This window comes from Opisthorchis viverrini, assembly GCF_000715545.1.
Source record: "Opisthorchis viverrini unplaced genomic scaffold opera_v5_292, whole genome shotgun sequence".
Taxonomy (NCBI): Eukaryota; Metazoa; Platyhelminthes; class Trematoda; order Opisthorchiida; family Opisthorchiidae; genus Opisthorchis; species Opisthorchis viverrini.
The window spans coordinates 92,917-105,591 of NW_008751945.1; the positions used below are offsets into that span (position 1 = coordinate 92,917).

Sequence of the window (12,675 nt, forward strand, 5' to 3'; positions counted from 1 at the left end):
TAATGACACGAACACCGGATGATCTTCAAAACCCTCGTGTTTAGCTATCGGCTGACTAAAGACGTGTCCATCTGGAGTATTCAGATGGCATCATTCTCGTCTTTGAAGAGGGGAGCAAGGCGCAGGTCATTCAGCTGTAGCACCCTGTCGGTGCCTAACTGCTATGCCACCCGAGGGTTGCACGAGGGCTGGGATACCGCCAGGTTGTCCAAGCCTAGACAGGGGAAGTCGAGAGGAAGAGGTCGAACCATGGACCCTTCAGCTAGTAAATTCGCGCTCTAACCACTTGGGCCATCTCGCCCCCACAAAGTGCAGGTGCTTGTGGGTGAACTTGTCAGAGCCATTCCATTCTTTGGTATGCACTCTGAACCCAAAATGTTTAAGGCCATGCTTATAGATGTGCGTTCGCTGAATATCATCATCATCATCATCAAAACCAGCATTCTCACTGTTGACACTGGTGCTTCGCTGAACACCTCACAATCCAAGCAAAAGTACTCGAAGTTGTGGAGCGTCTTACATACCTTGGAAGTTGTATTAGTTCCGATGGTAGTATGACAGATGAAGTCAATGCGCAAATCTCTAATTCTAGGGTCGCATTTCCTAATTTGAAACACCTATAACGACAAAGCGGCATATCCCTGAATTGTTGTGCATCAGGCTACATTGAGGGATGTTTCAATGCATGGCTGTGAGAAGTGGCCTTTTCTAGGAGCAGAACTGAGATGTCTTCAATGTTGTCTCAGAACCATAGCTCGTGTAGGCAACGAGGAAATTCGAAAACGAGTGTTCGGTTGTGCAACAATACTTCAATCGAAGGGTGTGTCCAGCACCAGAAGCTATGGTGATTTGACCGTGTATTGTGCATGCCGACTCATGGCTTGCGGAAAGAAGTGCTGTTCACCATTGTGCATCAAGCAGGGAGGTGGCTAACCTTCGTCCTGGCAAAAGGGTGTGAAAGTGGCTACGAAAACTGAAGGTGCTATGGGTCCAACTCGCTTTCCAGCAGAACGTCCACTTGATCCTCACCGCGTCTGGTTGAAGACGCTGCAAGATATGGGTGGTCATCGATGTCAGTGACATATTTGTTGCCAGTTTCTATCTAAATTTCCTAAATGAGTGTCTGAAGGTGTGGACACCTCAGAATGATTGTAGTAAACTAGCACTAAGTCCATTCCCCGTCCACTTTTATTCTCTCCTTCACAAATAAATCATGGATGTACGGCAGCAAAGCATTAGTTTTGAACATTGATGTCATGCTGTTGATGGTGAAATAAATCTGCGAACCGTTTCGGACTGCCAAAATACTCGTGTCTCAAGTACCTTTCCCATTAGCGGCCAAGGAATGTCAGCGAGGCAAAGAGTGTCGCCACTAACTTAAGAAGTCAAAGCCATGCTGACTAGGAATGCGCTTAATGGTGTTGTGGACTAGATGAATCGGCCATGAAACAAAAGCTAAGGAAATACTTTGGTGTGCTTTTGTCTGAGCCGAATACAGTCCAAAGCGCGTTTCTGACGAGTTGCGAACCGATCGGCTTACATAAATTAGCAAAAAAGAATGTCTTCGCTGTTACTGTGACATTGTAACAGATGAGAGAAACATAATACACGACTACCTCCAAACTTTGAAAAAAGACGAAGTGTAGACTAGAGAGCGAATTATTGAAGGTCCGAGAGCTTAATAGTAATTCTGCGAATTTTTTTTCCAAACAAACACTAGAGCGTTGAGTCTGATTTTTAAAGTTTCCTGTGGATGATGATGATGATTCGGATGATGATGATGATGATGATGATGATTCGGATGATTATGATGATTCGGATGATTATGATGATGGTTCGGATGATGATGATGATGACATACCGGTTGATCGAATCCACCGGAAAGTACCCTGCTTCCAAATGGTCTTTCTCCCGTTGTGTATCTCCCAAGAGTTCCATGCTATTTACATCGAGTTTGTATTTTGATCTTTGTGTAAAGAGGTCACACAACCACTCAGTCGACGCTCCACCATACCACACAATTCACTGCTGATGGTATCAAATGGTCCAAGCGGCAAACAAATTATTGATAGCGACCGTATCCTCCATAAACCTTGGTTTAGCTGGCTCTTCAGAAGTCCGTACTCGTCTAGCCTCATTTCACTAGGGCAGTATCTTTGTCAAAGGAGCGGACAAGCATCAGAACTATTCTCCATCTGCCGATGTTTCTGTGGTATTACGTGCCTGTCGTGGATTGGCAGTCCCAAAAGACATTTAACAGCTGTCGCCGATCAGTTGGTTTGATCCCCTCTGCCGTGTACATTGGCTCGCTCGTGTGACCCTTGATTACTTGTCTTCGCATATCTTGTTACTCAAGGCTAGCTCTGATTGGAATGTACCCCAGGAAGAAAAGGTTCAGTGGTAAAAAAGGAGCGAGATGGTTCAAGTGGTTAGAGCGCGAATTTACTGACCGGAAGGTCTGTGGTTCGAACCCGACCTCTGCCTCTGGACTTCCCCCGTTTAGGCTTGGGCAACCTGGCAGTATCCCAGCCCTCGTGCAACCTTCGGGTGGCGTGGTAGTTAAGCACCGGAAGGGTGCTACGGCTGAACGATAAAAAAGATTCGAACCAGAGAAAATCCTTGCCCTATTTAGAGACTTCTCCAGACTGGGTTTCTAAGACGAAGGCCCCGTGCTTCTCAGTGTTACTCCATGACAAAAGATGTCATGTTCAGTAATGTTTCTTCTTTCGGTACAGACGCTGGATTTGACTCGTCACGGGTGCTAAGTAAGCGGTCTGATCACTTTAAGCTGTTTCGGTCTTGCGGGTGGTATGACGTCAGCGGCTTTACGGATTAATCGTAACGCGTATTAGAGATAGTACAGTTTCGTTAACACGCTAAGCGTCACTTAGATTATCGGCTTGGAGCTAAGCATCCTCAGTTCATTTCACCTACCGCTGGAAAAACTCGCACTCGCACCCAAGAAAGTCGACCAGAGTAGTGGAAGTATCTACCTCTGTTATGGGGGTGGCATCTCCTCGGGAGGAGGGGGGCTCTGATGCTTCTTGCTAGGAAGACCTGTTTTTAACAGTGACCCTTTTTGTACGGCTCTCCGTTGGTTGACATCAGTTTATCAGTCCTTCAGTTTCGCAGAGGTAGCATGGATGAGACAACCAACGAAGACAGGTATCAAAACGATAGCTATGAGTCTGAGAACACTGAGTTCTCTCTCTGGGGCCCCGATTTTTTCCGAACCGTTCACTGCCTCCATGAATAGGTGTACCCGTTCTAAAGGTCTCATTTTTTATGCCGTATGTGTTCTTTCATGGTGAGTTCGGAGATGCATGTACGGACCAAGCGTTCCGGACCACCTTCACTGACTTATCTGTACCGGAGTGACTTGGTATGGCATCATCCTTTGTGCTTCCTACGGCTAGCACGGTGTGTACTCAGAAAGACCTGCCTTCATCCGGTCGATTCCTCACGTTTCTCTATACAATTCCCGTACCGAATTTCCGTTTATAGGGAGTTATGTCAGTTCCTATACTTCTCGTAAGCCAGTTTGTTAGCTAAGGATCCAAATTATAGTTGTATAGCTGTCAAGCACCAGCATGTACTGATAAAAAATATGGCTGTATTGACTTTTGTTTCCACCTTCCAGTCTACAGTACTTGGCCACGCTGTGCTCACAGTGCAGAAAATACTGTTTTGTCCCGTGTACAGGAACTCCGGACCGAGTTCGAGCGATCCAAGCGCCAACCCGCCGGTCTTCTGGGACTCATCATCTCATTCGGTCGATTCTTGCCGACTGGAATGATTACGCTGTTTGATCGTGGTTGCATCAATGTCCATCCATCTTTGCTACCCCGATGGCGAGGTCCTTGTCCGCTATTTCACACACTTGTTGTCGGCGACCGAGTCACTGGTGTCACGGTGATCCGGATACCAACAGAACAGCACACATTCGACAGTGGGCCTATTCTCTATCAGCATGCAATCTCCCTTGAGGGTACTTCCGAGCCAATGACGGTCAGACAGCTAACAGACCACCTCAGTCCGTTCAGTATCGAAGCTATGTTTCAAGTACGTTGAGGATAAGCTCTGTTTTGCGCTGTCCTAACAAATTAGCCGAGCCCCTACTCGGTCAGCTCCCAATTCAAGGTTAGTCGTCATATACGCAACTCGTAGATCCTTCTACTAACGAACGGAACTGTGCATTGTTTCCTAGTCTCATTCATCGTTCATTCTTCGCTTTTGTTAGAAATACCGTCAAAAAAGGATCTCCTCCTGGTAGATGATTGAGGTAACCCAATGACAACACCAATGCAGAACACCGATGCTTCGCTACCCTATAACCCTATCAGTGTAAATAAATAAGGCCCGTTGTGTGCAATTAGTTTGGAGGCGAGGAATTGGTGCATACGTCTGTAAACATCCGATCGAAAAACTAGTGGCAATAACACCGTAGTCTTATAGACTCCCTATCATATAGTCCAACATCTTCAACGGAACACCCCGTCTTGGATGGCGCAATATTGATGTACGGCGGTCTTCCATAGCTCGAGATAGCTCAGTGGTTTAGGCTGGAACTTACTGACCGGAAGGTCCGTGGTTCGAACCCAACATCAGCGTTTCGACTGCTTCTGTATAGGCTTGGGCAACTTGACAGTATGTCAGCCCTCGTGTTTCCTTCGAGTGGCATGGCAGCTAAGCGTCGAAAAGGCATTACATCTAAACGAGTGTTGGTGTTATTGACTACCTCTGCAGTATGACCTCGCAAAACTCAAACAAATTCACTCACGTGGTACGAGCAGCCTGACACCTGCGAGTGCCATGAACAGTCACGTGGTCGGGGAAGTCATTTAGAGGAAGGTGTGTTAATCAGAGGACGTAGTAGGCAGTATATAAGGTAGTTGTCTAGTGCACAGCACTACCATAGTTCCACCCTTGAGTTACTGGTCACTATCGAGCCTAGCTGGATTCCTATTCTCACTTCCTGGCGAGCTACTCACCTGGAGTCCAGTCATTGTTCTTTATGGGCCCTACTTGTTCGTGATTGGACCATGCGAATGGTGACTTCGGATATACAACAGTCTTGTTGATGAGAAGGTCAGATGGACGTTTTGGGTCTCTATTCAGGGTGGCTTAGTTTCGGTGGTCTGCCTTAAAAGTTACTCATATGGTAGTGGGCCAATTGGTCACGTGCACCATAGTCTGCGTTCCGTGTTGTGCACTTTCTGCTTGTTTAGTGTCGTGTTCCAGTCTGCGTTCTGTCTCTTGTTACCGGTACTCTCCAGACCATCTTACTGCGTCTCAACCGTCCTCGATATTCCGCGTTTGTCAGGCTGAAATGCAAGACCCCGTTATAGTTCAGTATCATGGCGGGGTACTCAAATCAGTGCGAGATTCCGCAGCTAGCTGCTATGCTCGTTAACAGCTGATAGCCTTGTTCGTTTGCCTTTTTTGGGGGGTTCGCTATTATAACAGTGTCCTTTTTATCACTCACGAAGGTGGTTTACAGAGGAGGGGAATATCCTTGAGTTAAAGTCTCCCTTTAAGGGGAGTTCTACTCAGGTTCGTATCTCTCTCAAAAGCACCTTACGCTAATTTCCACAACAGCGAAGGTTCACTATTGAACAGTGATGTTATGCTGTCGATGATGGTGATGAACTTCCATGGACGCACCAGAATCCGTACGTATCTGTTACTTGAGTTCCCCATATTCGGTGGTGATAGCCAAGACTGTGCGATCGAAGTGTCACACCGATATCGAACGTTCTGGTTGGTTCATTCCAAGTATGCGATTCACACCTGTAAAGTGCCATGTGCTGCTAAAAACTGAGTGGAATCAGCAGGCCATCCAATCAAAATTCACCTGCCGTGCAATCATATCAGTTCAGGTGGCCTGGTCAAAGAGGAAAATAGTTTCTTTGCTCGCAAAAATCACATCGTTTTTTCCCAAATTCCCATACTTATCACGCTGGTGTGACATCAGTTTATCCGTCAAGGACATATCCAAAATACTGCGGTGATCTCGATTTTGCTGGTTGTATGACCCATACTCTCCCGTTTTCCGCTAATCGAACCTGTAGCAGCTGGAAACGTGTCCGAGGTACAGGGTTTATAGCTGCTGTCTTGCTGAACTGTAGTGCAACTCTGTATCGGTCCCTTGGCTTCCTGCTCCGCCCACTATGGTATATCAAAAGGCACGGTAGCTTCAGACAGCCCGTTATGGGAACAACGGAAAATTACTACAACTGTATTTATAGGGTAATCACAGAATGTCCCACAAGGTCGTGCTAGAATCTCTGTGAGGGGGCGAGAAGCGTCGAGTCAAAGATGCTCGACTCGGATTGGCTGGTATTCTGACCAATCAGGGCATGCCTTCGTTCGGTCCGTGTCCCGCACGTAACACATCCATCCAAATAAAGTGATGTTCGGTTATTGGGGATGGTTGGCCTCTGGACAATAGCTGAGGAACTGAATTGAATTGATTGTGTGATTATTTGTCTCCTGACTGGTGTCCGTTGAGAGTATGGAGGTGATAAGGCTGACGTATATCAGAAGAGGCAGCTTGTCGGCGATAGTTGTCAGTCAACTCCATGAATTATGTCGGTTAGGCTACTTGCTTCACATGCCAGCCGGCTGTCTGCCCTCCAGGACCGTTTTCAATCAGCTGTCTGTATTGAAGCTGATTTGTGTCCAACGTATTACTTTGTAACACTGTGTCTGTCTGTCTGACTGACTATACGACGAGTTTATGAAAAATTTTTGAAGGTGCTTTCATTGATCTAGTCATTGTTTATCTACTTGTCAAAGTGAGCTAACTCCAGCCCTTCGATTCACATCCGGTAGTTCATGGTTACTCTTCTTCACGGGTTTCTTACAGACGAGCAACTGACTTACTAACAAGTAATGCCCCTCATGAGTGTTTGTTTTTTTAAGCCTTTAAGAGTCGACACTGCAGTTGTGTTATCAAGGTTTTTCGCAAGTCAGATGAATACTTAGATAATATAGTTGGTAACTTACGGTAGTTGTTCACATTGGGCGCTCTCATAATGTGTTTTGTGCGCCAAATTACTCTAACCTCTTCAAAAGCTTGATATTTCACTAGGTGAGCCTTGTGACGCTGGTTCAGTAACCCACGAGCGCCTTCCAGAAGTTGTACAACGAGTGTACGTTCCAATTAATTAATCAACGTAACGAGCGTGCGTATCTGTAAAACCTGTTTTCTTGAATACAGGCATCCAGTGAGGACCGCACCTTCTTCTGACTGAAGCAAACACACTCACAGTTGAACCGGATGCTTCTGTCTAGGCTTGGACAACCTAGCCTCCCTCTCTCATTCGGGTTACAGGGCAGCTGACTGGTGATCATGGAGATAAGTACTATTAGCGCGCAGGTGGTGGTAGCTATAATACAAATCAGAAGGTGTATGTGCACTAATAGAAGTTTTTAACATGGTTGCGACACGTATAAAATACAGTGCGAGGATGAGAGCAAGTCAAAAAGGAACTTATTGTATGTGAGAGTACCTTGGTGAAAGTCCGGACGGCGGTAACGTGTTTTCTCCGCAGTTTGGCTGCTACACATGTTCCATGATTGTCCGTGGACTTGTGGAGAGGTTGACCTCCTGCTCCCTGCGCGCGCGCCAGTCTGAGTGTCCTGACTAGGTTCGGTTTGCCTTTATGTAGGTCCCAGTGCGTGTATGTGGGCGCGTCGGCACATGAGTGGTTGCTACGCTGACTAGGCGGTGCAGAAAATCGATGTCCGATGAGTCAGTTTAATGCGACGTGGTTTGTGCTCATGAGAAAAAAGACAAGCCTCGCGATCCGGTGAGCGACTGAGTTGAACCGTCAAGTATGTGGGTGACTGGGTCGCTACAGTACCTTCCTTTTAAATTCATGAATACGCCTATTGGATGCATGGTGCACTTTCAGCCAGTCATACCAAAGGTTACAGTCAATTCACACATCGGACTTAGCATTATTCTGACAGAGGTACCCTTACACGCACACAACCGCTTGATAGAACTACCTTCTACCTCAATTGAAAGGACAGTATCACGGTCAGTCCACCTATCCAATTGGCCACCACGCTGAAAAGTAAACAAGCTCCCAACTGCGTTTAACTGTCCAGGCTGAAGGGTGGTTCTTGCTACAATTTCGTGATCTTGAAAGACAGTCGAAAAACAGTGGTAGTGGGTTCGATTCCACTTTATACGTCCATATTCATGAGTCGGTTGACTACCCGTTTGTGTTAATTTCCTGCATAATCAGACGTGGTAACCTTTCACCTAACTCGGATGAAAGCATGCGACTGTTCTAGGTGATAGATAATCAGTGAACGTTTCATTCTGCCGAAAGATGTTCATTTTAGAACTTCTTGTTGAGTTCTAGCAAACTTTTCATTTATTGAGAGTTATCTTATGATTTAAAAAGAGTTTTTCTGGCTTGCTAGCATCACCTTCTTCATAAAAAATCGTTCAGCTGTAACACCCGGTGCCTAGCCGCCATTCTACCCGAAGGAAGCACAGGGTTGGGATACTGCCAGGTTGCCCAAGCCTACACAGAGGAAGTCGAGAGGCCGAGGTCGGATTTGAACCACGGACCTTCCAATCAGCAAATTCGCGCTCTAACTACTTGGTCCACCTTACCCTTCTTTCTTCATTGAGATAGCTTATTGGGGAACTGCTCTCTTCAAGGAACTGTTTTGTTATCGCCTTAAATAAACGAACGAACCCCGGCACTTTCTTCTCTGATTTAGGTGCTTCTACATCCGAGTACTCTTAGTGGAGTGGAGCATGGCTCCCATTGCCAACAATCCATCGCAGCTCAAACTGGACTGGCAGAGAAGCGTGCTTCACGTCCCACACCTGAGATGGGCCGCATCGATTGGTGCTCACAGTCCGCCCCGGAGATCGTCCGTTTGTGGCACGCCCTCCAGGACAGCCCAGTCAATGTCTGTACCGAAATGGCAGTCCTAAAGAAAAGAGGAGATTCTGGTGTCGCCCAGATCCGATTATCTGGAACTGGCCCCTTGGTCGTCCCTTGTTTGACTAATATAGCTGAATCCTCCGGATCTGTGATGGACGAGGTAAGCCTGACAGTATGTATGCACGACCAATTTTTAGTGTGTCCACACTACTTATACATTTTGAGTAGTGTAAACTATTTCGAAGGCAGGATACCCCTTCGCGTTGCAACACACTGCTCCGGCTGTTCGTGTTTCCCACAGTCATTCCCAACGTCTTACAAGTTCAGCGTACCTATTCGATACATGCATCTTATCGAATTGTTTAGTCTTGAGAAACATTGAGAACGCCGTAAGACTCTTATAGTGGTCCTGCCAATGGGTTGGTGCCCCGACGTGCGATGCGGTGCGGTGCGGTGCAGTTCTACCTAAACCGTCAAGCTAAGTCTTCGGAACAGCTACACTAGACTGAACTGGTTTGAACGGGACACAAGCATAACTCTCACTAGTCAGAAACCCCTGTCTGATTCTTTGACGGGACACTGCGCCTACCACGTAAGTGTAGCAATTGAGGTTGCTGGTGGCCTATATGAAAAGTCGTTCAGCTGCTACACTCTTCCGGCATCTAGCTGCCATGCTACCCGAAGTTAGGCTGATATACGGTCCATTTATCCAAGCGTAGACAGGGGCGGTGGAGATGCTGCGGTTGGGAAAGCTTCGCTGACAGTCGGTCGTTCGGGTGACATCTCAGCTACCCTCACATGGGCTCCCATTACTTGGTACTGTTGTCATCTGTGTGCTTTTTGTGAGTTGCATGGTAACAGTGCCCCAAGAGAGTACCATAGTCGAAGGATTGACACTCATGATACCCACAGGTAGTACGAGCTGAGGCTTCTGGCTAGCTCGCTCTGAGCCCGAAACGTGTACCAAGTTTTCGTCAATCCTCGTTTAATCAAAAAAAAAACGACTTTGCTTCAGCTGATGGCTTTGATTAGGTCGCCGATGAAGTTTTGTTTGGGTTTTTGGTGAACAGGTACAACCCAGTCAACACGAGGCCAGAAGACTGATGCACTTCTAGGCTGTTCAAACTTGAGTAGAAACAACTGAGGCAGCATGGGCAAACTAGAACAATTGTACCTTCCTCGCCAGGTGTTTTTTTTTTGCCTCTGCAATGTTTTCTCTCAGCTTTTGATGTGAAACAGCTTACTCAGTTACAAACCTTCCCGCATGCAAATTCACTGGTGTTGATAAGAAGCCTTATGCCTTTTCAGACAACTTCCCAACTTCACGAAGCCGCTCAGCTTCTTCGAAAGGTTCCCTCGGAACTTCCTCATGGCACGCTGGTCTACCTTCGCACTCAACTACATTCAACTCACTCATTGATGCCCTTTGCATTCGTTTCCTGCAAGTCATCTGACGTCGATGTTGATCATCGCTCATGGCTTGCGATTTGTGCTTTCAAAGTTCGGTGGCCCGGCGCACATGGTTTTCGTCCATTAACTGCTCTTGAATTTCACAACGGATATCTAACAGAACTGGATCCTATGACTATGAAGCACTTACAACCCGTTCCTCGTGGTTTTCATGTCTTCCACGGATTTCGATCGCTTCGAAACCCACTTTGGCCCCTCCCAGAGCCTTGGGAATACCTAACCCCTACTGTACAGCTACCGGATAGTCGTACTGTCGCGCGTCCCCACCCGCCCCCTTTCCACAATCACCTTTCCATTCCAATCGATAAAATAAAAACCACTTATTGATCTGGAGCTTCCTTATTTGCCTACAAAAGTCACTCAGACAAACGTTTCTCCTGTGCAACAACTTCTTGAATCATTCTGAAAGGTCCAGAGGCGTACAGTCGTTCCGAGAAAGCCGTTGGATTGCATCTCTTGGCATTTATGGCTTTCCTGATCGATCGCTGAGGTTTTTCAAAATGCATCAGAACTTGTGGTGCCACAAGATAACTGAAAATAAATGAGCTTTTAAAAGTCTGTGGACGGTGCAAACCGAATTTCCAGGTATGTTTCAAGCGCTAGTTGAACCGTCTGGCTGATCATCGGTCGAAATAAACAGGACAGTTACTGGATCATTCAACCTCACATATCGTTTAAGCCCAAACTTTTGAACGTGATACTCCAGACGCATCCATCGTGTCTCGGTGAGACAGACGTAGCACACTCGCTTTTCGTGTCAGGCAACCTAGTTCCGGCACGACCAATGAATATGCGCCACTAAAATGCTTCAATAAGAATTAGCTCACTGTGGGGCGAGATGGTTCAACTGGTTAGAGCGCGAATTTACTGACCGGAAGGTCCGTGGTTCGAACCCGACCTCTGGCTCTTCCGTCTTCCCCTGTCTAGGCTTGGACAACCTGACGGTATCCCAGCCCTCTCGCTTCCTTCGGATAGCATGGCAGCTAGGCACCGGAAGAGTTCTACAACTGGACGATTACTCACCTAAGAAACAATTCCCGAAAGAAGACTGTTCTCTGTCTCTTTGTCAAGAACCTCAGTCCAAAGAGTTGGAAGGGTTCACCGACAGTCCCGGTATGGAGCATCGTACTGTTCTGTCAACAAATTGGAGGTTTATAGATACTATATAGTATAGTATATAGCAGTATATACAGTATATATAGTAGTAGTATATATAGTAGTATAAATAGTATAGTATATAGTATAGTTTATAGATAGTATATAGATATAATTGATGTTAGCCACCCTCAAACATGAGGAACTGTGCATTAATGAAATGAACGACTTGGTGTAGCAAAACGCCTCTGGTCGCAACTAGATCATCCCTGCCAAATGAAGAAACTGAATCATCCCTGCACCACCATAGTCGATTGGTCCGTGTGCCGAGTTCACATCAACTTCTACTCGGTGCCTATGAAAATCAGCACCCGAAATGTACTTTTTCTTATCGTCTTTGACCTCGCCCCCTTTGTCCTGAGGTTTTACAATACAACCGTGTGTATGAAACACTTCTATTTGCAGGCGTATTTTCGTTTCCCACAATCGGTGACAAGGCTCATACATATCAGGGGGATGCCACACACTGTTACCGTGATCAACAGGGTGTACAGGATGTGAGGTGTCAGTTCATATGTTATTCTGTAGGTCGGTCGCAATGCACGGTCCACTTTGTTACGCACCCCCATGAGGCAGTTGTGAAAGTCGACTGATGCTGCGTAGTGCACGAAAATTGTCGTGATCGTGAGCTGTAGAGAGACGGTCGTGGAGCGCACCGCCCATACTCGGCTGATCACAAACATGCTGGGGACCATGAACAAGACAATCAAAGATAGGATGTGGGTCGTTTGGGCTGCTCCACGAAATGAGTTTGCTCGATGTATCTGCTTTCGACATGTCATCCACAATCCTTCGAGATCGCGCATTTGTTCTTGCAAAAATTGTTCAACCATCGTGGATCGGTTTTGCGTGACTTTTGGCCAGATTTTTTGAAATCGGAATACTTTTTCGTCCAGGTATCCTATTCCTTTAATAATCTGTGGAGATTGAAGAAAAATCCATCAGGATTAGGCCGCGGTGAATGCTCTGCACAGTTACCTACCTCCAAAGGAAGTGCCACTCATTTGGGTTCCAGGCGGTCACGATTTATACTTGATCCTCCCAAAGACGGGCCACGGATGGTAGAAACCCAAGTGGTCTCCTTTGAAGGGAATGTCATCATTACTGAGAACAGTGAATGCTAATGCTCAACTGC

General features: G+C 46.6%; 2 protein-coding genes across 2 annotated transcripts in view; one reads left to right on the top strand and one right to left on the bottom strand.

The window, feature by feature from the left end:
* Positions 1-12,675, top strand: part of T265_09573 (hypothetical protein) — a gene marked incomplete at both ends in the record, with an annotated part of 31,288 nt that overhangs the window by 9,583 nt on the left and 9,030 nt on the right. The window contains 2 exons of the mRNA XM_009175683.1: positions 3,641-4,062; positions 8,746-9,075. Of these exons, the coding sequence (XP_009173947.1) occupies positions 3,641-4,062; positions 8,746-9,075 (752 nt within the window). The remainder of the gene's footprint in view (positions 1-3,640; positions 4,063-8,745; positions 9,076-12,675) is intronic.
* T265_09574 (hypothetical protein) overlaps positions 11,936-12,675 on the bottom strand; it is a gene marked incomplete at both ends in the record, with an annotated part of 6,446 nt that continues 5,706 nt past the window's right edge. Inside the window, one exon of the mRNA XM_009175684.1 lies at positions 11,936-12,457. Within this exon, the coding sequence (XP_009173948.1) occupies positions 11,936-12,457 (522 nt within the window). The remainder of the gene's footprint in view (positions 12,458-12,675) is intronic.